The sequence below is a fragment of the Saccostrea echinata genome, unplaced genomic scaffold (genome assembly GCF_033153115.1).
Source record: "Saccostrea echinata isolate AGI-Se365-2 ecotype Australia unplaced genomic scaffold, CSIRO_AGI_Sech_v1 ptg000006l, whole genome shotgun sequence".
Lineage (NCBI taxonomy): Eukaryota > Metazoa > Mollusca > Bivalvia > Ostreida > Ostreidae > Saccostrea > Saccostrea echinata.
In genome coordinates, this window is record NW_026889755.1 from 7,930,784 (window position 1) to 7,957,604 (window position 26,821).

The following is a 26,821-nucleotide window of genomic DNA, read 5'->3' on the forward strand; positions in this document are numbered from 1 at the left end:
TACTTACATGTTTTAAATACTTCTGTTTTAAATTTCTGTAACGTAGGCAGTTGTTAAATTTCTAGGTGATTTTCTTGCTAAATAAATGTAGAAACAATTTGTATTCATTGCCTATTTTCTTTGAATATGAAGGATCATCGTATGGAGCGTAAAAGTTGTAAAGAAAATATAGCTGTGAATTTTTAAGCATTATAATATTGTACATGTTGTTTGCATGTATCTCGTTATGGTTTTTGACAATTGTTTCCCAAACAAATCTATACGAAAATTAGTCTTTTTACTGATAGTTCAAAAAAGATGTTGTTCCGATCGGTGATATTTCGAAGAGCTTAGATACTTTTACGTTGCATTTAATTTGCGGTGTTTGACAGTTGACAAGAGTTAAATTCACATTGCTTATAAATAAAATTTTAACAAAATTTTGCATCTAAATAGCACACATGTAGACCACTGCAATATTTGTAATGGAGATAATTTTTAAAAGATATAACAAGACATTTTTTGAGTGTGTTCTCTAATGGCAAACAGTTTAAATGTATTTCTTTGGTCGGGTAATAGTATGTTGCCCTTAAATCCCAATGCCAGTCGATGTATATTATAATATTAAATATCTGAGGACTCTTTAAGTTCTTCGTGTGATCATGTAAAGCATTATTCCGTCTATATCTTACAATACATTTATACTGTATGTATAGAATTCCATGTGTAATTTCTTTAATGATAAGATAGAACTCGACTTTAGGTTATGACCACTCTTCTTACAATTTAAAACACCCCTTTTATACTTTGAATATAATGTTAAGCTTTCCGCTGGATGAGATCAGTCAATTTAAATGTTTTAATTTCATCCATCGTTAATGTATATTGAATTTGTATCTTCTTCAAATTACTTTAAAGAATGTTTCTGGAAATATAAATCAAAGAAAAATATTATTGCTTTGACGTTTGTGATAAATGGATTTTCGATAATCATTCCTTTGACGAAAATTAAAGTCTATCAGGTTTGAATGGTTTATCTTGTTATCGACTCAGTTACGTCAACCGTACAATTAATCATTTTAAATTTATTGTAAAGTATGTTTAGGGATTTTAATTTGTTACAAAATCAATACTTTTTTTAATCCTTTTTATCTGATTTGAATGTTTCTGTTGTTTTGTGCTTAAATGCTAGTAATGTAATTTAACCTTATACTGATGCTACCTTTGCTGATTTGAAACAAACTCAGTGCCAGTTATGCCTTTTAAGCTCACCTGAACCGAAGTGAGCTTTTCTGATTGAAATTTGTCCGTTGTCTGTCGTCGTTGTCGTTACACTTTTCACTTTTAAAACGACAATCAATGACAATCAATATCTGATACCTCGAAAATTTGACTGTTCATTATTTTAGCTCACCTGAACTGAAGTCTCAGTTAGCTTTTCTGGTCACATTTTCGCCCGGCGTCCGTCTGTCTGCCTGTCCGCTGTGAATTTATCGCATTTTCGACCTCTTCTCCAGAACACTAAGCCAAATTTCAACCAACCTCAATTTTTTTAACTGTATTCTAACAGTAAATGAAATATATTTGCAGACTGAGAAAAAAATGTTGACATATAAAATTAGTTTCCTTAATTAATACGTATCAAGTTCATGTCAGAGAAGCGAGTGTCTCGTGCGAACCATTAAACTTGCAGAAAGTCATTGATAACAGATCGCAGGCAATATTCTTTTAAAAACAAACAGCCAGGCCAGTGTATTTGCAACATACAACAATTACCACCCAGCTGAAGAAATCTTAGCAGAGTTGACAGACCAATTAAAAATATATGAACCAATATATTAAGTTAAAATGCATTTTGTGGTGAAAAAAAGACCGCCCGGATACAAAATTCTGAATTCCGGATAAACGAGACAAAATAACGTTAAAAAATTCCATTCAAATGAAAAATCGTCCGGAAACTGAAGCATCCGGATATCTGAAGGTCCACTGTATCTCCTCAATCAATATATTTTCCACCATAAAATCCTTTCATATTGCTCCATACATGAATACCAACAAGCAATCTTCTAGTCAGTATTGATCTAGGGTTGTCCATGAGAATTTTTTCCTTAAAATAGCCATTATCATGTCACAAATCAGTTTTAAACAAAACAATAGTTAACAGCCGATACTTAGACAATAATGTAATTGCCAATCACACAAAAATGCATTTACTGAATATACCTTTTCAGCATTGATTTCATCAATGGCAACTTCCCTACCCAAGAACCAATAATTCTAGGCATGAAAGTTTCTATCAATTATTCAGTCCATCAATTTTCTTTCATGTTATCTTAACAAATTTATCATGGTAGTGATTATGTAGTTCGGAATGAAAGTCGTTTGGAGTTTTATTAATTGAATAGCAATAGTGACAGGATTTGAAGGAAGGATTTTCTAATGATGGAACTTGCTTCTGTCATCCTTCTACAAGCCATTGTTTTAATATATTGTGAAGGAAACACATTTCAACATATACATATATCAGGAGAGAGATATATTGGGCCAATTATTCGATTCTTTGGTACTATGGGACAGAGGCAATGCATTAATGAATGTTTAACCAGGCCTACTGTGTGTAAAGGTGTCAACTACAAGAAAATACACCTACTTTGTGAAATTGTTTCGTCTATTGATAAAACCGAATATTCCGGGGATTATATTAGAGTCCCACTTAATCAAGTAAGTATTTCAAAAGTACATCACAGGATAAGACTGCACCTTTCAGTCAACTGAATGGTAATAAAAGTCGCAAAAGGCGACTGAATTGCAAAGTTCTGCCATCCAGTCACCTTTCAGCAATCTTTAAGTTACTTTCTGACGACTGAATGGAAGAGTTTTATCCTCGGAATGCTTGCGTTGTTCTAAATACTTCGACTTTAGTAGTGAATTTTATACATTGTATATAGAAGCATACTTGTTTTGTTCATTAAAATTTGGCGCAAGCCCTTCTGTATTCAAAGTCCAGATATGTGTTTCAAAATATCTTTTAACGTGTCATTTAAAATGCCATTTGAAATCAATTCCAAAAGAAATGAGAGATTTTTTTCAGCATACAGTTAATAGAACAGAATGCCTATCCTGCTCGCATGGTGAAAAATGCATCACGCTATTAAGTAATAAGACATACTGTATCAAAGGTAAGTCAATATTTATTAGTAATTTTGAAGGGAAACTAATTTTTTCTGTTTCAATATTGATCAACAGTTGTGTATGAAAACCCATTGGGTTATTAATACTAAATTTAAAAAAAAATACTGAATGTAACTTGGTAAATAAATATTTATAAATATATATCGTTCAGAAATAGATTGTTCATTTGGTAATTGGCTCTAATCCTGAAGCAAAACTCAAATTTTCTGACAAGCTTGAGAGAGATTTTTCTTTCCTGGTTCATATTTACACTTTCATTGCTTGAGCAGGAGAGCTAAGGCTACTTTCATGCCATAAGCGATTAATACAAATTTTACAATGAGACATTGTTAGATTATGCATTTTTTACTTGTTTTATGCCTATGTGTGATTACCAACATTTCTTAAAAGACATTTCTGATTAACTTGTAAATTATACATAGTGATAACAATGTTTTTCAGAAAATTATGATCCACAAGACTGCATTACAATACTTGGGTTATCACCATATTTACCTAGTGGATTATATAGAATAAGAATCCCAGCCCTGGGTCACGTGACTGTATTTTGTGAAATGGAGGCTGATGGTGGAGGGTGGACAGTAAATATCTTTATTCCTACAACTTTTAGAAATCAAAAGCACGAATTGAAAGAGTCAGTGTGATTTATGTGAAATGTGTTACAGACTGGTTAAATTGAATGTTGATAAATTAATTTCGTGTTGCTTAGATCTCAATGACATGTTAAATCATCAGCAGTTATTGGTAAAATGCCTGACTTTTTTTTTTTTTTTTTTTTTTTTTTTTTTTTTTTGAGTTATGCCCATACAGTGTTGGTTCTTTATCATACCAGTGCTGAGGTTTCCTAGAGTCTTTAGAATTTTATCTGGAAAGGTCCTGACACTTTCAAAATGTACCTTCCAATGCCTTTTTTTTTTTTTTTTTTTTGCAAGAGAACTTACTTTAAAGACGTAGGTCATGTATATTAAATGTCGAACTCGCATCCTCTTCATTGAGCAACCAACCGTACGGTACAATATGCTTAATCTGTCCTTTTAACAATTTGTAGTGCATGTGGCCTCGATTTTGATATATCTACATTTTGGAATTTTTATCTTATGTATTATTACTGATGAAACTTTAGTTTATACGCAGTTTTATCATCAATCACTGTATTTGATATTTCACTGTTAAGATATAAATCATAAATGTGATTAGATAGAACTTTTCATCTATCAGATCTATCGGGTTTATACATGTAGATATTGGTCAAATAGCCAATGTGTTTGTACATGTATATCCCAATAGTGTTTTAATTTAATCATGCACTATTTTTCTATTGAATGCGTTTTCTTAAGTTACATACACGTATTCAGGTATTTCAGCGTCGAATGGATGGGTCTGAAGATTTCAATCGCACCTGGAATGAATACCGAAATGGCTTTGGAAAGCAGACAGGAGAGTTTTGGCTAGGTAAAAATTTATAATTAAATTGATAAATTTAGCTCATTGAATTCAATACAAAGACGGACATAGAGCAAAGGATACCAATGAGGTAATGAGCCAAACCGCCAAAGGCCGAGGGCAACAAAACTAATTGAGCTGTTCTCAGCACCGAGGGATAAATATTCTGTCTACTGACTGATCAGACATTCAATAACTTTTATTTCCTTATGATATACTGTACTGAATATATAGACACGGATCGCCGGTCCGAAATTAAAAATATCTTTGTTTCACCTAACCCGACCCTACAATCTCAAGTTGGGTAGGTAGGTAGGTATATAATGTTTTTTTCTAACAGCATCTTTGAAAATCCATTCTGATATTAAATGGAATACTACCTTTATAAATAAGAAAAGTACAAAAGAAAGCGATTTGTAAACAGAATATCATACAAATGCTTTTAAAAGCAAAATTTAAGGTATGTCACTCGTCAGCTTTTAAGAAAAAGTTCGGTCAGAACCACTAACTTCAAAACTATTAATTACAATTCAATTTTCATAACACGTTTTAATTAAACAATACAAATTAATATACAATGTTCAATTTTAAAAGTGCTTAGAAAGTCATAAAGAAACAAGATTTGACGAATTTGTTCATTTACGATTTACTGCAAAGGTAGCGATATAGACTTCGATTAATTTTTGTAGGCAACGAGAAGCTGTCTCGTCTACTGAGTCAAGGTTCTTACGAAATGAGAATGGACATGGGCGACTTCGACAACCAAACACGTTATATCAAATACTCCAGTATGACTCTTGGTGACGAAGCCTCAAAATACGCCATTTCACTATCTGGATATTCTGGGGACGTAGGTATGTGATTTTGTTTTGTTGTTCTTAAAGAAACCCCAGTTTTTAGTAGAATGAAAATGTTCAGATGACTGTAGAATTCATAAATCATTCAAAGACAGTCCAACAGAAAATCAACCAATATTAGAAAAAAAATCCAATGTGACAATTGGATTTTTCCCGGAAAATGATGTGATTGTTGTGTTGTCCTTATGGACTAGTGTAACTGAAGTTTTGTTTGAAAATCATTAGCCTATTAATTAAAATTATATCGTTATGTTTTGTGCTGTTGAATTTCCCTAAATAACCATTGATTGCAGGTCGGAGACAAAGACCTGTGAATCCGAATACTTTATCAATAGATTTGTGATTTATTCAGAAATAAATCCTGAAATACTTCTCCTTTCATTTTAAAAAATAAATTTAGTGGGTAAAGGAGCTTAATTATATATTTTTTTTAAATTATCTATTTCGTGAAATATTGACGCAGAGTTATCTCCCATAGCATATGGAAATCGGCAAAGCATCGTACTATCAGATTTAGAACTGATACACTGAAGTATATTATTCAGGAAAAATATGGGTTAATTATTGAATAAAAATGGAATCCAATTTCTTCTTTTAACGTTATTTTAAGTAAAAAAGAAAATACCCTCTAATATCCAGGTTGAATCAACGTTTTAATTGCTCTCTCAGTGACGTCATTGGCAAAGCTGAGGTCAATATTGATATATTTATGGTGAATATCAAACCATATTCATTGCCAAAGGAGTCCATATTGTATATTTTCAAATGTATTTGCAAGTATTTTGTTTTTTTAGAACCTGTAGTGCTGGTATAGTGTATAGTGCATGATGTTACTCAATCATTATCTCTAGCAAACATTTGAATTTTCTATTTAAGTAAATTAGAATACGCTTCAATGTACTGTGCATATTACATGTATATGGTATACTTACTTATTGCTCTTGTGTACGTTTTGAAATAGGAACGAATAGAAATATATATATATATACACCGTAGCATATTAAAAAATACATAATGATAAATATGTGATCATTCAGTTTGATGAGTTCCATGTTTCCATCAAAGAGACACGCTGACGCAAAAACAGGAAAATTTTGAACTTATGCATGATAAATGCGAATTTGAATTTTCTTCAGTTCTTCAAAGTTTTAAATTTCACGAAATTCAAGGTTCAAGAAAAGAAATGCTTGTCTAAGCCAGACAAACACATTGCTTCACCCCTTTCTCCTCATAGTACTCGGGCGCATAGAAATTGAAAAAGTGGACATAAAAATAAGTGCTGGATAATATATTAACCGCATCGTTGATATCGCCCATGTCAAACACTTATACTTTTATTTCTAGCGTAAAACACGTCAACAACCTTGGAGCATGAAAGTTCTAAAATATGTTGTGATTATCTTTTTTGAAATTGTATCAAAATTTTCGGTCTACCGAAGCTTTTTCTGCTTGATTTCAGTGTAAATGAGTTCGTCAAAACTACCCTATACTAATATTTTATCCTTCTTATGATTTATGAATGAATATCGTAAAAGAACGCATGATCTTTAATCATTTGTACCATAGGACTGGCGGTAAATTTAGATTTTGCTTTCATGTTGCTGTGGTGTATTTGCCAGAAGAATCACAGTTTTTTTTAAGTCACGCCCACCTTTTGGCATCAAACCATACTGTGTCAAGACCTTGACTAATGAATGAATGATGTCAATTTCAAGACCAAGGCAATGGCTGATGAATGAATTAAGTCAACATTTTAAATTTCAAAAATACTAACATTATTAAGCTTGTCGGTGTCCGCTTCATAAATGGTTCTGTATGTTTTCTCCGCGTATCCTTAATAAGTAAATGATACGTCCTATCTCGAATTCTCGTCATTTTCTTTCCCGTCTCCAAATACATATAGCAATTTCACATCAGAAGTCCCGCATTTTTTTTACTTCCAATACCATTTCAAACTTTCATTAAAATGTCACAAATCATTTCATTTTTTTCTGTACGCCGATTGCCATAAAGAAAAAGTTCAATGCCGATGTTTCCCATATCCATCCCCCCTTTTTTCAAAAAAAAAACGATCTAGAAAGATAACCTTTCTTTCAGAGTTGACGGCTTGAACATAAAAGCCTACAATCGCTACCCCTATACCTGTACCTGACAAAAATCATGTTTTCTGCGTCTTCAACATTTCAAAGGTACAATATCTTCACACGTACCAGTTCCGATTTTTTTATCAACAACTTGTAGTAGCAGTGCCGCAGTAAAGTATGATCCTTGCAGATGGAGACAGCTATTTATACAGACTCCGGACCGTGTCTTGACACCTCGTAGTAGGCGGTGCCATTTATCAACTCGCTTTTCTCTCATTGGTCCTCTGGTACAAGTAACTTACACAATAGATATTAATTGGTTAGCTGTAAATACACTCACAGTTTTTATTCACTCGGGGCTCCGCCCCTCGTGAATGAAAAACTGTGAGTGTATTTACAGCTAACCAATTAATATCTATAGTGTAACTATAACTTATGTCTCTTAAAAGTGTTGAATTTGAAATATTTCAACTTTACATAATCAATGAACAATTCATTCATAGCTGATTGCTTTACAATCGGAACGTCTGCTACCAGAATCAACAACACGAAGTTCACCACAATGGATCAGGACAACGATTTACGATCCGGTGGAAACTGTGCAATCCTGTTCAAATCCGGTTGGTGGCATAATTCCTGTCATTGTTCTAATCCAAACGGATTATACCTAGCAGGAAATACAACCATTTATGCTCAGGGCATCGTGTACCGGCCTTGGCGTACATACTTTTACTCACTTAAATTCATGCAGTTGATGGTCAGACGGGTTGGGTAAAAAAACGTTAACACAAATACCACAAAGCTTAATTATAAAACATACCGGTGGCACTATAATGAAAAACTCTGAGTGAAATTGTCTACTTATAAATGGTCAGTTTTTTTTATTGGATTTCCTGGGAAAGGATGCAAATTTAATTTTTATGGGCAGGATCAGTTTCAAAATGTATACATACAAGTAAGTTACTTCTTCAAAGCAGATAAATTATCAGCTTTTTTAGTCGACAATTTTTATTCACATTTCCAGAGTGTCTTTTAATTTGGAAATCTAAAGAAACATCAGCTTACGTGTATTTTATGAGTTCTCGATATACATGTTTAAGATTTTATGTATACTTACTGGACCTTAATTTCACATTTACATATTAGAATCCGTGGCCATAAAACTAAGCCAAGATCAAGTATGAGCTTAGTCACTTTCCACTTCAATACTTTCCTTTTGTTCAAGTGAGTCTGAGATCAAAAGGGAGCTTATCTAAGTTTTATGGTCTAGTTCACAAGTAATTTCTAAAGTCGTCAGTTTGCATGAAATATATGGAGATAACAAACAGTATTCAAGCTCAAAAGTCCATTAAACAATACAAAATAGGAGCAGAGCAAACACGGACCTCCAAACATCAGAGGTGGGATCAGGTGCCATGGAGGAGTGAGCATCCCCTGCCGACCGGTCACACCTCCCGTGTGCTCCTTGTCATGATCGGGAAATAATAAATTCATGTAATACATGTAGAAACATTAATATTGCCATGTATATTTATAAACCCACGTACAAGTTTATTTTACATAGGAGTGATATATAATTATAAAGTTTTAGGAGAAATGTTATTTTATGCATAGTACAGTGAAACCTGTCAAATCCGACTTGCATTGGGAGACAAATTTTGTGTCGGAATAGACAGGATGTCAAATTATACAGGGTTAAGGACACTGAAACTAGAAAAATGGGAGTGAAAATAAAGGTCAGAATTTACAGTGAAACAGACTAAACAGCTGTCGGATTAGACAGTTTTCACTCTCACATACATGTAGAAATGTCAGTGAATATCTATATTTACGACTGTAAATCAGTGCTGCATTGAATGGATTAACAAAATATTTTTTTTCATTTTTTATATATAAAGGAAACAATTGTATGCTTGATTTGAATTATTTTATGTACAAAACGAATATTTTGTTCCTCTGCTTTTTCAGGTACATGTTTCTACCTTTTTTATTTTATTAAAATAAATCAATCAAGTTGGATAGAGATAATTGTATATTTTTTCTGGTTTTCATTATACGCATGTTGAACCTCGGGCACCATGTGACCAACCTGTGCTTTATTACATACATAGTAATAAATACAGGTTTCCTGCATATCCGATATGCCTGACGTCACAAAAGCTCTAGTAGCCTACATGGCTGATACGGACCCTGCATGGCAGATATATCTCTAACGTTCTTCTTTAAGAGAAACTGAACTGACCAGGAGTGTTTTCTATTGCTTTTTTCATTTCTTTTTTATAACTCTTGTTAATACTTTGAAGCATTTGATAAAGAAATAAGATTTTGCTAAGAGTGGTAACTCAAAATTTGATGCAATACTATGTTTATTTCATAACACTTTTATTTTGATCGATGAGTAAGAAAGTTTAAATTTTTAGCAATACTGGCGGAAGACAAAAAGATGTGAGACAAACACAGTGTCTGTTGTTGTCTAAGTATTTGTTAACAATGTTTCAAAGAATTTCTTCTCCTACAGTTTTTTTGCTCGATTGTAAAAAAGAAAACACGTGATACATAAGGAAGATATACAAAGTAAACACAATTTCATTTTATCAAAACGTTACTACTTCTAAAGTTTGGATTCGATATCTATACGATTTACACAAATAGACTTCTATATTGGTTTTCAATCAAATCCTTTCTTTACATAGTCGTTTGTAATGGTAATTGTTTCTATAAAATTCTTTAAAACCGCTATTCCTCTTAAAAGTTTTGGTCAAATATTAAAAGAAGAAACATACATTATACATATTATCAAAGTAGTCTGTATTACTAATGTTTTGAGCAGATACTAGTTCACTGTACATGTATAAACAAAGAAGTAAACTTAACCAATACACAAAGTTCTTTACATATTTTTTTTTTGAATTTCAATGAACGGTGTTGCCATGATTACTGTTTCTGTGTGAAATTCAAAACCACTACTGTTCTGCAAGTTTTGGTCCGGTTTCCGTAAAACTTGGTACACGTTGAGACTTAACTAAGACGCATAACTCTGAGTATCTGTAATTGATTTCGAAGAAATTTGTTACTTAACAATATTTAATTAAAAAGTGGGGTTTTTTAATTTAAAAAAAAAAATCGATTGTCACTCACTTCCCCTTGTATTGAATTCGTATGATATAGGAAGACTGATTTTGTCTGTTAATACAGTAAAAAAAAAACAGGAGAAAATATCAAAGTTGATCTGATAAAGCGGTATATCTGTGTAATATCATTTATTAAATCATGATAACAACCAAACCAATTATGTCTATATACATTTTTGAAATCTAGTTAGAGCGCCTCTGTGTACCGAATTTAGAATCCTCTAATGTTTTAAGGCACAACGAATATTTTTCAGAAATGTTATTCACAACAAACTTGGTCTTTCGCTGTAAGTTTTGGGAACTTTTATTTAAAGGCCGCTTACCCCCTCCCCCTTTCCCCTCCTACCTTTCCATTCCCATACAAAGCTTATTCTGCTCATCAACTTATTTTGTCTGCATTTCATCTATTCTTTTGGCCTCCCTCCACCTAGAAAAAAAAGTTTTTTTAAAAAAATGATGATACATGTACTTATCTTTAACGTTAATATCGTCCGTCCAACAAGAATTGCAGACACACTCTAATTAAAATTGTTTATTCAAGCCAAAGTCTTTCTCATGGACATGCATATATTGTGCATCCAATATATATTTTTAATTGACACAATCTGCTTTCCATTATACATTAATATTTTCAATAATGTTAAATTGAAATATAAACAATAATCACATATCTCTAAAATTTTTCATCTGAAATGTCAATACTTGGAATAGAAGTCCTTAATTAGGGGATCAAACCCCCATAGAGGAGACGCCGGTATTAACTTCAATGCTGAATGTTTGTGTCATTGCAATAACAGAAGTGGAAGAAGATTCCACAAGTGGTACTTAAATGGGAATTCTTACCAACGCAGAAAACAGACAGTTTAGTTCACCAGATTGTTATGTACAATTAACGGAAACTTAAGGAACAGCAGTGAACACCAATGATAGCCTTTGCTTGCAGCCACTGTAGTAAATCATAATCTACACTAACACGCTACATCTGTCACATAGTATCACACACTTGAAGGGCCATTAGTTCCATAAATATTGTAAAGTATTTTATCCTATAGGACTGGTTTGATATTTAATTATTATTCATAATTGCACACCGGACGCGGTGTCATAGTACATGTAGTAGGGCCCTTGGTTCGTGAACGGAAGGTCCGGCTCCGCTTCAAAACTAAGACGCTGTGAACATTGGTAGTGGCTTTTCCTTCGCCAAGCGTCACGAAAAGTAACCCCTGTAGAATATTGACCGGGGGATCAAATTTCTACGTGGAAAACTGACTTCCGGCCAATATTCTACTGCAAGTAGGGTCATTTTTTGACCGTAAAAAACCCCTTACAGGCCGGTAATCCTACGACTCCACACACTTTGAAAAATGACCCCCAGAGAAATCTGACCCCCTACTTCTTAACTATATTATATAATACAAGTAAAACTTGTCTAATTCGGATGTATAATCCGAAATCTTGCTTACTACGATGTCAGTAAATTCATTCGTTTTAAATGTTGTCTAATCCGGAAAGCTGTCTAATCCGGCCATTTTCTATGGAACCAGTAGTGTCCGGACTAGATAAGTTTTACTGTAAAACCTTAAGAAATAAAATACGCTTTAATCCCAGGGTTGGGCAGGGTCGGCGAAGGCCCAGAGATAACTGCGTCTCCTGATTTTTTTTAATACTCTCAAATGTATGTTGGGGAGCAAAGAACTTTCTCCCTCCTTAACGCCACTTCCTTATACTATCATCATATACAATGTATGTGGTATGTTTTTTTGCTTGCTTCCCTTGAGGTTACTGACCTCGTGACCCTTGACCTTTGACCTACTTTTCAAAAATAGATCATAGTGCCGATATATGGAATATATCTGACATTTAAGAGGTTAAGTCTATGTTATTTAGCATGTGCACTGTTTGTCATCTGATATTATGAAAAATACCAGCATTACAATCCACTCATATGGATCATTTAGAATGACAATCGCAGTAAAGACAAACTGAAATCTCTTTTGGAGGATTGTTGGAAACACGTTGAGCTTATGATACAGTGCTTTGAAACTATCATATTCGCTTACCATATCTATACTACTATATTAAAATAATAGACTCGAATTTTTGGCCTTTAATACCGATAAATCGGAAGAGTGCTGTCTTTTGTTTGATATATTTTAAACATCATTGGTACTTGAAGATTACCAATTTGTTTTTATTTTTTCTCAATTAAGCTTCGCTAATTAATAATCAACGAAAATTCCTCAAAAAATTCCGGAAATCATCTGGAATTTTTGGATTTCACAATCTTGCGCGTGCGCATTACATTCACGCTAAATCACGGTATTCAAATCAATCTCCCTTGCAGAGTTGTCGTTCGTTTCTCGCTCATACATGAATGTATGAGCCGTTGGTCGAGAGTGTGTTCAGATCAGAGAAGACAAAAGTAAATACTAAGTAGATATATATTTGTTATTGTATAATTTCTCTAATAAGAAATCATTAATATATATGAACAGAATATATAGCAAATTTCCAATGAAAATTTACACGTATTTGTCATAGGCGTCGGAACCGGGGGGGGGGGGGGGACATAATATAGGCATTGAAAATTGGGGCTTACCTTTTTTCGTTGGTTAAGCCCCCCCCCCCCATTTTCAAATAGCCACCCCACTTTCAATTTGCTTCTGACGCCTATATGTTTGTATTATCGTAATCGCTTCTGAGTTTATATCCATACAAATGTGATATTGTGGCCACGTGGGTAATCATTCGCCATCTCGGAGACACATTTATTATATGTTATTTATATCTCTGGCCATCTCAACGGAGGCAAAAAGCTCATGATCGTAGGAGCAATATCAATGTAACTACCCGATTTATTTTATCCCTCCTTTCTTTTATGCTTCTTTGAAGGCAATTGAAGGGGGGGGGTGTTACAACTCCAGTTAGAATCACATCTTAGGGAAGTAGGCATTCTTTTTCCGCCAAAAATTACAATAACTACTATATAAAAATTATAGACTCGAATTTTTGGCCTTTAATACCGATAAATCGGAAGAATACTGTCTTTTGTTTTATATATTTTAAACATCATTGGTACTTGAAGATTACCAATTTGTTTTTATTTTTTCTCAATTAAGCTTCTATTTTTATTACTTTTTCTATGTACTAATTCAAGGATATTACATTAATTTTTATCAAAACAGACAGTCTTTTACAGATTATATACCTGTTTATTACCTGTGTATATATAAAGTATATGTATTAGCAGTGCTTAACTCTTTTATTTTTGAGGTCATATTTTGAACAAGTTGAGACCTGCAGTGTTAAAATTGGTACCTTTAGTTTAATAACTGATTGTGTAAAAATACCAGCTTAGCACATTTCTTCATTTTCATTACTTTGCTTGATATGTATCAGCAGTGTGCTCAACTCTTTGCTGTTGTCATATTTTCAATGAACATCCATTATGATAATTTCTTTCATTAAATTTGTTTGGAAAGGTGAAATTTATGTAAGCTCCGGCGTGATTCGAACTCAAGACTTGATTTATAGCTAACTGGTGGTCAAACCCATTCTGCGCTACGCCGTTATGCAACAATTTAAAAAAAAAAAACAAAACAAAAAAAAACCCAGAATTATATTCACATTCATTGTTTATTTCAAAAATACCTTACAATATGAATGTGTCGATGTATCTATTTTGTAAATGTCCGATATGCACAAGGATGCATTCATAACAATGTCAACCCGTGCACGCACGGGTCAAAGTCTAGTAAATTTATATTTAAATACTACGAAAATACATCGGGATTGGTATTCCACGTGGATCATGTAGACTGACAAGATTGCAGTAAAGATAGACAGAAATCTCTTTGGAGGATTGTTGGAAATACGTAATGATAGATACTAGTAGTTATTTCTAATAATTTCTATATGAAGGGTAATCGTGTTCAAATATCCAGTCTTGTAAGTTTGTAAATCCGAACTTGCAATCATAGCAGGTTCATAGTCTACACATGTAAGTAGATAATTCCGATTAATTTTAGTATGTAGTTCCGAACATACAACTTCAGAATTTACCGTAATTTAACTTCGCTTGATATCATACTTTTGCACTTTGTCTACTTGTAGTAAACAAGACATTAAACTTGCATGTGTTGAAAGTTATCCTTTCATCCATCTACATGTTTTCTGCTATCTATATTGCCGAGCTCTTTAAGAAAACACAATGACAATTCACAATTCTACAAATGTAAAGTCTACACGTTTGTCAAATTTTGATAATGAGAAAGTATGGAGGTGTATCTACGGAAGCCCATTTAGGACCTATTAAAAAATATTTTTGAATTTGATATAACAAATTGTTGAATTTGTTATAACGAATTTAATTCGTTATAACAGTTTATTTGAATTCGTTATAACGAATTTAATCTGTTATAACAAATTTGTTGAATTCATTATAACGAATTCAAAAATTGGTTATGACGAATTAAATTCGTTTAAACAAATTCTAAAATTTGTTATAACAAATTAAATTCGTTTAAACGAGTTCTAAAATTTGTTATAACAAATTAAATTCGTTTGAACGAATTCTAAAAATTTTTACAACGAATTAAATTCGTTTAATCAAATTCAACAATCAGGGCCTGTAGAAAAATATATATGAATTCGATGTAACGATTTGTCGAATTCGTTCTAACAAATTTAATTCGTTATAACAAATTAAAGAATTCATTTTAACGAATTGAATTCGTTATAACAAGTTTTAGAATTGGTTATAACGAATTTAATTTGATATAACAAATTTTTCAATTCGTTATAACGAATTGAACAAAATTGTTATAACAGATTAAATTTGTTATAACGAATTCAAAGAAACTGTTATAACGAATTAAATTTGTTATAACAAATTTGACAATTCGTTATATCGAATTCAAAAATATTTTTGATAGGTCCTAAATGGGCTTCTAAGTCACGTAATCTAACGTCATTTTGACGTTACCAAAATTGACACCAACATCGTGCGCGACGTCTATCGTATTCGATTATAGCCTTCGATGATAGTCAGAAGACCAGAGCAAAAATGGCGCATAAAATTAAATGGAGATCTGTAAATCAAATGATTAATTTGTGGGAACGATTTACATTTCGTGGGAACGAATTGTTTAACCCAAAGAACGAAGTACATTCCGAACGAACGGATTGTGTAATTTGAGGGAACAAATTGATAATCCGAGAGAACGAATAATTAAACCATGGGAACGAATTATTTAAACCGAGAGAACGAATTACAATCCGAGATAACGGATTGTGTAATTTGAGGGAACGAATTGATAATCTGTGAGAACGAATTAGTAATTCGTTATAACAGATTGTCAATCCGAGAGAACGGATTGTATAAATCAAGATCTCGGTTTACTTTTACACTTTTTTGAGAATCCTCATGTCCCTTCATGGCTTTCGTAGGGCTTCCGTATGTATCATTACCACATTTTTTAATGTTTTATTTTCTAGCTGTATTGTAACTTCTTGTTTTTCCAAATATCAATAACTTTGTCACGAACCCGCATTTATTGTGTGCCTTTTTTAAAAAAAAATTGATATCATTGTAATTAAATTAGTTCTTAATAACTGCGGCACTGATCACAGTAGCCCAGTGTCTATGGGAGATAGCTTCGTTCGCCATGGGAGCTCAGCCTTCGATTGTCCAATCTTTCTGGAGCCGTGCCAAACCTGGAAATTTTAACATACATGTAGATAGTGACTGTTCCTTTGGCATTGAAAGTCAAAGGTCTTTCGATGATAAAGAACAGTATTCAAGCTCAAAAGTCCATTCAAACAATACTAATCAGGAGCAGAGCAAACAAGGACCTCTTAAACATCAGGGGTGGGATCACGTGCCATGGAGGAATGAGCTTCCCTGCCGACCGGTCACACACATCAGGAAATAACGGAAAATTCAATCGACAATTCAGTGTATAAATAATGGCATAACATAAGTATGAAAAAAGTCAGTCAGCATTTGGTTTAATGATAGATTTTTTTTGCTGACAAGGTCATTGTTCGAACGTAGAACTTACAAAATGATGACTTTAAAAGAGACTGTTGATATTCTTGTTTCAACTAGTTTGTCAATAACATACCTCGTTTTAGAAATTGTTCGTGAGCATGCTTGCGTAACGAATCAACTGAGAGATATAAACCCTGTATGCAGCCGATAAGGGTATATTGCTGCATAAGTAAGGGAAGTTGACGATTGAAAAGTTAAAGTCATCACGTTTATCATGAAGCGTTGTTGTTAGGTTACCATTAACGTCTTTTTCTAGTAAAATACCCAAGTATGAAACAGATGTGTCAGACTTTGTGGTATCTTCAATTTCAAGCTCACTGGGATATATCGTGTCGACATATAAATGTAAATAACTATTGTTCATTGATTATATGTCGTCGATACATTTAAATGTCGAGTTGATGGCCACAGCAAGTGTTTTCTTCACATGTGTAAGAGTTTGAATAATTTCTGCTTCATATGAATACAAAAATAAGTCTGCTAAGAACGGGGCGCAATTGGTACCCATGGGAATTCCATCAGATTGCTGGAAGACCTGATCTCCAAAAACCACATAGATATAGTTAATCAGAAACTCAAGTATCTTTCTAATATCAACTTCAGAGTACTTGTGTTTACAATCAGAATGTTTTTTAACAAGATAATTTTGTAAATGATCAATGATAAGAGAAATAAATTTTCGAGTTCCGTTTTTATTGAAAAAGCAGCTGTCAATAATGTCAAAAAGCCTGGACTTTAATTTATCGTTGGGAATGGTTGAATAAAGAGTTGAAAAAAAACGTACGTTTTATGTTATTTTGGTAAAGTTTTGTGATTTTAAATTTTTTCAAAAGTTCCTTGGAATTTTTAATTATCCACATCCGATTTACCCAATTTCTCGAATATATTGTTGCACAGTGCTCCTGAAGTTTCTTTTTCACTGCTGATTATATTTTAGTGAGGAGTAAAGAAAGAGGTTTAGAAGAACTTTTACTGGAACCCACAAATCGTTAAATATCGTTATATGAAATGACATTACAAAAATGATGTAAAACTGGAAAATTTTGATTTTGATTGAAATGAGAAATAAAAATAACATTATTGAAACAAATTTGGAAAAACAAGAAGTTAGAAAAAAAAAACATTTTAAAAAAAATTGTGACACGGTTATCTCTCCATAATTTCTCATTATCAAAATTCGACAAACTTGTATAATTTACTTTTGTAAACTTGTTAATTGTGCGGCTTTACATATAGATACTGGAAAACATGTAGAGAACTGATTGGTAAGTTTCAACACAATGAACACATTCAAGTTAACTTGCAACACATTCAAGTTAAATATCTTGTTTTATACAAGTAGAAGAAATATACAAGTATGATATCAAGCGGGTCATAATAAATACCAATAACAGAGAAGCAAAGTTTACAACATCAAAAATACAACCAGAAGTCTCTGATGAGACTGTAGCTCTACTGGTCTATACGTATAACAAAAGAAAATTAGCACTTGGATTTGAAACTTTGCAACATGCAACAATAAATAGAATTATGTATCTTAATGTAGTCTACTTCTGTGCCAAGTTATATTGAAATCAAACAAAAATGGAGGATTAGCGTTTTGAAAGTGTTTCACGGAAATTTCTATTTTTAGTAACCATGACAACACCATTCACCGAAATAAAAAAAAAAACAGAAATGCATATTATGTATCGTAGTGTATTCTAACTGTGTGCCAAATAAGATTGAAATCAGACCAAAATTGTAGGAGGAGTAACGTTTTATGGGAATTTCACACAAATTTCTATTTTAAGTAACCATGGCAACACTGTTCATCGAATTCAAAAACCGATGCATTAAATTATGTATCTTAGTATAATCTTCTTGTATGTCAAATTATATTAAAAGCAGACTGAAACTGTAGCAGGAGTAGCGTTTTAAAATAATTTCACAGAAATTTCTATTTTTAGTAACCATGGCAACACCGTTCATCGAAATCAAAAACCGATGAAGTAAATTATGTATCTTAGTGTAGTCTACTTGTATGCCAAGTTATACTGAAATCAGACCAAAACTGTAGGAGGAGTAGCGTTTTAAAGGAATTTCACAAACATTTCTATTTTTGGTAACAATGGCAACACCGTTCATCAAAATCAAAAACCAATGCACTAAATTATGTATGATAGTGCAGTCTACTTGTGTGCCAAGTTATATTGAAATCAAACGAAAAATGGAGGAGGAGTAGTGTTTTAAAGGAATTTCACAGAATTTTATATTTTTAGTAACCATGGCAACACCGTTCATCGAAATTGAAAACCGATGCACTAAATTATGTATCGTAGTGTAGTCTACTTGTGTGCCAAGATATATTGAAATCGGACCAAAACTGTAGGAGGAGTAGCGTTTAAAAGGAATTTCACAGAAATTGGTATTTTTAGTAACCATGGCAACACCGTTCATCGAAATTAAAAACCGATGCACTAAATTATATATCTTAGTGTAGTCTACTTGTGTGCCAAGTTATATTGAAATCAGACCAAAACTGTAGGAGGAGTAGCGTTTTAAAGGAATCTTACAGAAATTTCTATTTTTAGTAACCATGGCAACACCGTCCATCGAAATCAAAAACCGATGCACTAAATTATGTATCTTAGTGTAGTTTACTTGTGTGCCAAGTTATATTGAAATCAGACCAAAACTGTAGGAGGAGTAGCGTTTTGAAAAACTGTTTACAGACAGACGGACGGACGACGGACACCATACTATCGCATAAGCTCTTCTGTGGATCTTTTCACAAAATAATCTTACGACATATTTTTATCTTAAGTGAAAACCTATGATAAAAACCGTTTTCACAAAAATTCTTAAGAAAGTCATAAGTGCAATATCTGTCGTAACTTTACGAGAGCCCAAACCCTCTCTTAAGTATTTTAAAACCGATTTTATTGTAAAAATATAACCTCAAAAACCCAAATGCACGTTAAATTGAACTTTTTAAAGCAAATAACAATGATATTTTATATTTTTTTCACAATCTTTGTCGAAAAATTAAATGAAATACACTACAAAATATTTACGATGCAAGTTTCACTTAAGATTTTCGTATAACCTACTTTTACGTCAGACTTGTGATTGTGACGTCAGATTCTAAACTTCTTTGCTTCACAAACGATTGCATTCGATATTTGTTGTCAATAATGTTTGTTATACTGACAGATGACGAAAACTAAGTTTTATTTTTATTTTCACCCACTTATTTAAGGATTATAAAGCATATTGAAGTCGTTGCTAGGGATGAAGTCTGTCGTAAGTAAAATCTTAAGTTCAATCTGCTAAGAATGCGTTCGTGAAAAGCACTTAAGATTTGTCGTAAGAGACTCTTAAGTTAAAATCTTATGCAAAAACTGAAGATTTTTTGTGAAAAGGGCTACTGGTCTCTGACCAGTAGAACTAAAAAATCAGCTCAGTTGTATATGCAAATCTACTGACATAACTATCATGAAACTAAAACACCACTATCCCCCCTCCATCCGCTATCATTCTCCCCCTCCTTCTCTCTCTCTCTCTCCCACTCTCTCCCTATTCACTGCACTCACACACACTCTCTCTCTCTCTCTCTCCACCTGCTATCACTATGCCAAACTCAGTCACTCTCCCCACCCACTCTCTCCCTCCATTTGCTATCACTATCCCCACCCACTCTCCTCCCCCTCTCTTTCTCCCCATTCACTCACGCTCTCTTCCCCCATTCAGTCTCCCTCACTCCTCTCCCCACTCACTCTTCCTTTCTCCCACACTCTCTCTCTCCACTCACTCTTCCTCTCTCACTCTTCCTCTCTCCCCACTCGCTCTTCCTCTCTCTCTCCCAGCTCACTCCTCTCTCTACTCATCCTCTCTCTCCTCCCACTCGCTCTTCCGCTCTCTCTCCCTTCCCACTCACTCTTTCTCTCCCCATTCATCCTTCCCCACTCACTCTTCCTCTCTCCTCCCACTCGCTCTCTCTCTCTCTCTCTCTCTCTCTCTCTCTCTCTCTCTCTCTCTCTCTCTTCTTGCCTCCCTCCCCACTCTTTCCCTCTCTCTTTATTTATTTCTTGTCCTTCTGACTCAGTTACACTTTGGCCTCGTTAGAAAAATTATATATATGCCTGATACACAGATGTTTCATAGTTTTTTACAATATAAATAATGGGGAAAATACTTATAATACAACAAAGAGAAAATTCTTATCGTCATTTCAAAATAAATTATAAAATGTTTATTATTGATCATTTTACTTTAAAATGGGTTTAGCAGAAATGTTTATTTATGCAAAAAAATGATTGCAATTCAAAAGTATACGGGCGATAACTTCACACAACAGAAAATACTACTTCCCAGTTCACAGTTACATCATTGCGTTGTTTTTGTATTTAATGTAGAAGAATTTTATATGCTTGAAGAACAATACTTACATGTTTACTAACATGCAAGGAAGAAGATATGTCAGCTTGAAATCCCAGTTGGATATTATTTGTTGTACCGTTATGAAAAGTATCCAAATTATCCACATGCTGAGATGAGGTCTATAAAATATTCTTTATTTGACCAAGTATGTAATAAGGGTTTGACATTCACTATCCCTTTCCCTTGTATGCATTCAGTTTACTTAAATTTTATATTTTTATAATTTTTGTCCTGTTCAGATATCGTGTCGTTGCGTTGAATCTTAGCCAAAATGCATCATTACTCCCTCGTTGTTCTACGCATTACCCGGTATGTCATATTTTCTCATTGCATATGAATTTTCGTTTGGTGCTTTATTCAAATGCATACTGTTAATAAAACCTACATGTAACCTTTACTTGTTGCATGGCTCTACTCTACTAACCATAGCTTTTAAATGGATAGTGATAAATGATTTACCGTTGGGCCATCAGTGTAATTTGAGTAAATGTTCACCTTATAACGGGCCTTAGCCATGCGTCAGGGAAAATTACAATCATTCCATTAAGCAGGAGAGCCATTCAATAAAAAATGAGAGCCCTGCAAAATATGTGCTTAAAAATTGTTACAACGTTGTCTCTGTTGCGCATACCGCCTTCCTCAAGCCATGTAACTTTATAAAGATAAAATTTGTAAATCGTAATAAATTTCAAACAACCTGCATTACAATGCACATATGCATTATGTAAATAAATCCTTATAAGAGGATTTTCGGTGAAAGGAAAAGAAGATTTCTTTTCACTTTTACCATAAAAACCCTTTTATATCTTTAAATCTTGTTTTTCTGACAGCAAGAACGCTTAATTTGTTTACTGAAAGGACGTATACATGGCCAGAAAGGATTTTTTCCTATAGTCTACTTGTAAATTTAAAGAGTGGGTTACAACCCCGTAACCCATTCAAAACTCGCCACTATAGATATGTTTATACGAATCTCGCATGGTACTTGATTCTAATACAATGTGTTACAATACTATTTCGTACAGTTCTATATTTTTGCACATGCAACTTCAAATTGCTAATATTGCCAATCACACTCAGGAAAACATTATGTATATTAGACTGAGAAGCTTTTTTCATAATGAAACATTTTATTTCTTTCTATTGTTAATTTTTTTTTACATGTAACTAGAAAGGGGAAACACGATACTACCGTGTATAAATTTGTGTCAATTCTTGGTATACCAAATACCTCTTTTTTTAAGCAATCAATTTTTTTATGTAAAAAGCCTCATTTTGTTTAAGACTTTGTTGACACTTACAAACAACAAAAGACATTGGTAAAGATTTGGAGCTAATCACTTTCTGTGCCCCTGATATCGAAGGTCAGAGGCAAGCTGATTTAATTCTGTGTTATTTTTTTCAAAAATGTAATCTTCCGTATATTTTTATAAGAAGAAGTTTGTGACTTTATTTATAGAAAATCAAACTTAAGATATTTACGAGATCGAATTTTCTTATCAATCTTCCATTTTTTTTCACGCAAATTTATTTGGGTAGGGTTCCAAAACGTTAACCTTTCTTATAACTTCTAAAGAAAAAAGGAAGACTATATTTTTATATGTTGCACATTATTTTCCCAGAGTAAAATCAAAGAGGATTACAATTATGGAAGCAATACATTCTAACATCAGCTAAGACAATGATCTTGATTTTTAAATAATTACAACTGTGGAAACTTATTTTAATAAATGTGATAAAAGAAATCAAAAAATGTACGTACATGTATTCTTGCTCTAATAGGAATAGAACATCATCATTATAGCCTTGTTAGGCTTTCCTTTAATGGGGATAAAACATCTTGTATTATTAGTGTAAAGTATAGTATAACCTTTTAATTTTGTCATTTAAACTTTAAAGCTTTTAGAAATGAACACTTCATATCAAAAGATATGACGTGATTTAACCCCTATGTATTTGCCCAACAAGAATTTTCCTACCAAAACCATGCAGGTTTTTTTTCTGATATCGAAAAATGACATAGGGTATTTATTCTACAGGGTCATTTTTCTACAATCCACATCGAGAAAAATGACCCCAAGGCCATAATTCCTTTAAAAAAAACCCAGTTTTTTCTATGTAGAATATTGACCTGGGGGACAAATTTCTACGTAGACAAATGATCCCCGGTCAATATTCTACGGGTGTCAATTTTTGTCGATATTCATGAAACGTCATTTTGTGAAATTTTGAATTAAATTGGAGGAGTTATGGCTGTTTTATCACTAATTATAGATGATCAATGCGTAAAAACAATGCAAAAAAATGGTAACCTCAGGGAACGTCTTGGAGCACCGAGCTATTAAAAAATTATGTGTGCAGACAGACAAGTGCCCGAAAGAGACTAAAATGTTTTTAGATGCTGCTGGGGATGGCTTACATGTATCTAGTATACCAAAGTGTTCAAGTACTAACAATTTTGTAAGAATGGAAGGATAGACATTTTTGATTATCAACTCTTGCGATACCCCCAATATCCTGCTCATCGCATGGACGTTGCGCCAATTGATTTTGCATTGTTTCTCATATCTGATCGCTGAACTGCGTAAACATTGTTTTAAAGATCTCACATATATCCAATACGTCACAAAGGACATTAAAAAATATATAACATATCTTGATATACTTATTCAATTTTTAAGTCAGAAAAAGACATGAAAAATCTATAGAAATGAAAGATATTTAGAATTGTGAAAAAGCTTCACAGGTCTGGAATCAGGTTGTCGCGTCACTTAACGTCATAAAACGTCAAGTGATTGCTCCGTGAATCATATGACCGCACAGTAAAAATCAATGTATATTTTCCAAATTTTAGTAAATGGACCTGATCTTTTACATACTAATAAACAAAAGATAAGCATTTAATTAGACATACGTCATTCTTCAAAGTTTACATTCTTTACAATATATTTCCCGTAATTCAACTTGTCCGCGAACTTTTTTAACAACCCTCGTAAAGGTCTAATTTTAAGGCCCTTCACCAGTATGTATTGACGTCTCGTTTGAGTATGAGACAAACGGTCACGTCGATACAATGACCTTGTCAGCAAATACAATTTTTCATTAAGTCAAATGCTGACTGACGTTTTTCGTACTAATTTTTAGGCCATTATTTACACACTGAATTGTCGACGGATTTTCCTTTATTTCCCAAACATGACAAGAAGCTCACGGCGGGTGTGACCGGTCGGCAGGAGATGCTCACTCCTCCATGGCACCTGATCCCACCTCTGATGTTTTAGAGGTCCGTGTTTGTTCTGCTCCAAAATTCGTATTGTTAAATGGACTTTTGAGCTTGAATACTTTTCATTATCTCCATATATTTCATTTCAATCTCACAATTGCTACAAAATGTAAGCTATGACGTCTCAACTAGGACGTAACAGCCTATGACACTGTGTTGCAAAAATGTAAAATCAAAGAAAATGTAATAAACATAAAATTCAATTTTTTGTAGTTGGATATGGAAGTTATTTCACTCGTGATACAAGATTTTATTTTTATATATATATATATTTTCACTGTGCTTCGCACTCGTCAAAATAAGAAAAAAATCCTTTCCCACTCGTGAAATAAATTCCATATCAAATCGCAAAACATCGAATATCCTCATTATCTATAAACATTTTCTCATAAAGACAACTGTTTGGTTGTTACCTTTTGTTGATACAAATAAATTGAATTTTTACACCATTATTCTTCGACATAATTTTCTCAATGTCGGAAACATTTTTCATAAGTGTATCTGTATATAGAGAAAGTACTCAAATATTAAATATCATTGGCATTGCAACAACATTGATTCTGATAGACATTTAAAAAGAATCACTGCATCAATATATTTACTTTCATTTATTGGTGTTATTTTCTTGCTTAATTTTGTAACTGAAGAGATTGGAAATGTACTATATCTATAATATTAGAAAACTACATAAATATACAGTAGAAAGGGGATTCCAAATTCTGAATCCCCCTCCCCCCCCCCCTCACACACACCTAGTATCGGGGGAGGGCTTTTTCAAACCTTACTGTTAATATGATATGAAAATGATCATTGAAAGGGCGGTTCCTCCCCCCCCCCCCTCACTTTTTGTGGAGCATAGTCAAATCTTTTCTTTGATAAAGATTTTTCAGGTAAGTTGTCATTTTTTTATTCCTCCCCCCTTCTTTTTTTTTTAAATCGACTCTATCTGTTTCAAACCTAAAAACACAAAAAGCCGAATTAGCAATTTGTAATAACAAATTAAAAAGACACTGAAGCGTTTGTATGAGTACCTATAATTCATAAGAAGCTTCAAGAAACATAAAAAATTTAATTAACATTTCATATCTTTAAAAATGATATATTTCATTCAAGATCAAACCTCTGTGTGTCCCACCGGTCCTTCGGATGAGACCGTATAAACGAGGTCCAGTGTCGCAGAAGGTGCTGGCACGAAAAAGATCCCTCACTGCTCAATGGCCCTGAGTGCCGTGTATAGGTCAACATTTGTAGCCCTTCACCGCCAAGTGGTTGCGTTTCCATATGAGTGAAAAATTCTAAAGAGGGACGTTAAACAGAAAACAATCAATCAATCTGTTGTCCTGATGCTGCTTTAAGTATGTGCACAGACATCTTATTTTATTTGCCTGCAAAGTATCATTGTGAATCGAAGTATCAATGTAACCTACATGTATATAAGTATCAATATCTTCAAATACAGTAAAACTAGTTTAGTACATACACGGATATAGCGAATTCACGGATATAGCGAATTTTTCTTGGATCCCCAGCTATATAAATTTATCGAATTTCTTATACTGATATAACGAATTACGGATATAGCGAAGTAATTTCACAGGTCCCAGTGACTTCGTTATAACCGAGTTTTACTGTAAATATTTGTCCAATAGGAAACTATAGGTCTATAGTAAGCTATAGATACTTTGTGCTATAGATATTGATATTTCTTTAGCTAAATTCCCTATATGTTCCTTTCCAGGTCTCTTGAATCATCTGTTGTTTTGAATGTTTCAAATTATGCCTCTTAAGTTAGGTCTTATAAAAAACCAAATCAACCTCCCATGAAACTATCACACCTGAGAGATTTTAAATATTCAGTGATTGCGCTGTTATTAAATTAATTTTCTTAACCATTAATTTGATTCACTTTAAAACGAATCTCAAACAAATAAAATCTTTAATTAGTTCAAGAGTTCTTTGTCCGTTTATTCATTTTCTACATTTATACGTCAACAATGTATACTGAATAAAATATCAATTTACAATCAATGCTCAAACAGTATTGTAATTGCCTTTCGCAAGCAAATTGTTGCTGAAACTGTTATTTATTGAAGCACCATTACAATCATCCTGAATATCGATTTTATAATGGCGAAATTAAGAAATCTATTCTTGAGTAATCCATAAATCAGTTATGCTTATAAACTTCCATAATTTGTTCAATGCAGACACTAACTTCATACCAATTTAATAGTTCCGTCATTATATGTAGTCGATGAATAAGTGTTCCAACTGTTGATTATTCATGACTCATTGATAGTCCTTAATCAAATCGAGAACATTCTTATGGTGGACACTATGCGTGTCTTTCTCCTACTCACATTTGCAATAAATAGTGG

The 26,821-nt window shown here is 33.1% G+C and overlaps 1 protein-coding gene across 1 annotated transcript; it reads left to right on the top strand.

The window, feature by feature from the left end:
• Positions 1–2,421: 2,421 nt before the first annotated feature.
• LOC133180324 (ficolin-2-like) lies at positions 2,422–8,523 on the top strand. The gene is made up of 6 exons (XM_061314869.1): positions 2,422–2,700; positions 3,071–3,158; positions 3,613–3,752; positions 4,527–4,623; positions 5,304–5,468; positions 8,059–8,523. The coding sequence occupies exons 1-6, from the start codon at positions 2,422–2,424 to the stop codon at positions 8,328–8,330; spliced, it is 1,041 nt and encodes a 346-aa protein (XP_061170853.1). The 3' UTR covers positions 8,331–8,523.
• The last annotated feature ends 18,298 nt before the right edge of the window (positions 8,524–26,821 follow it).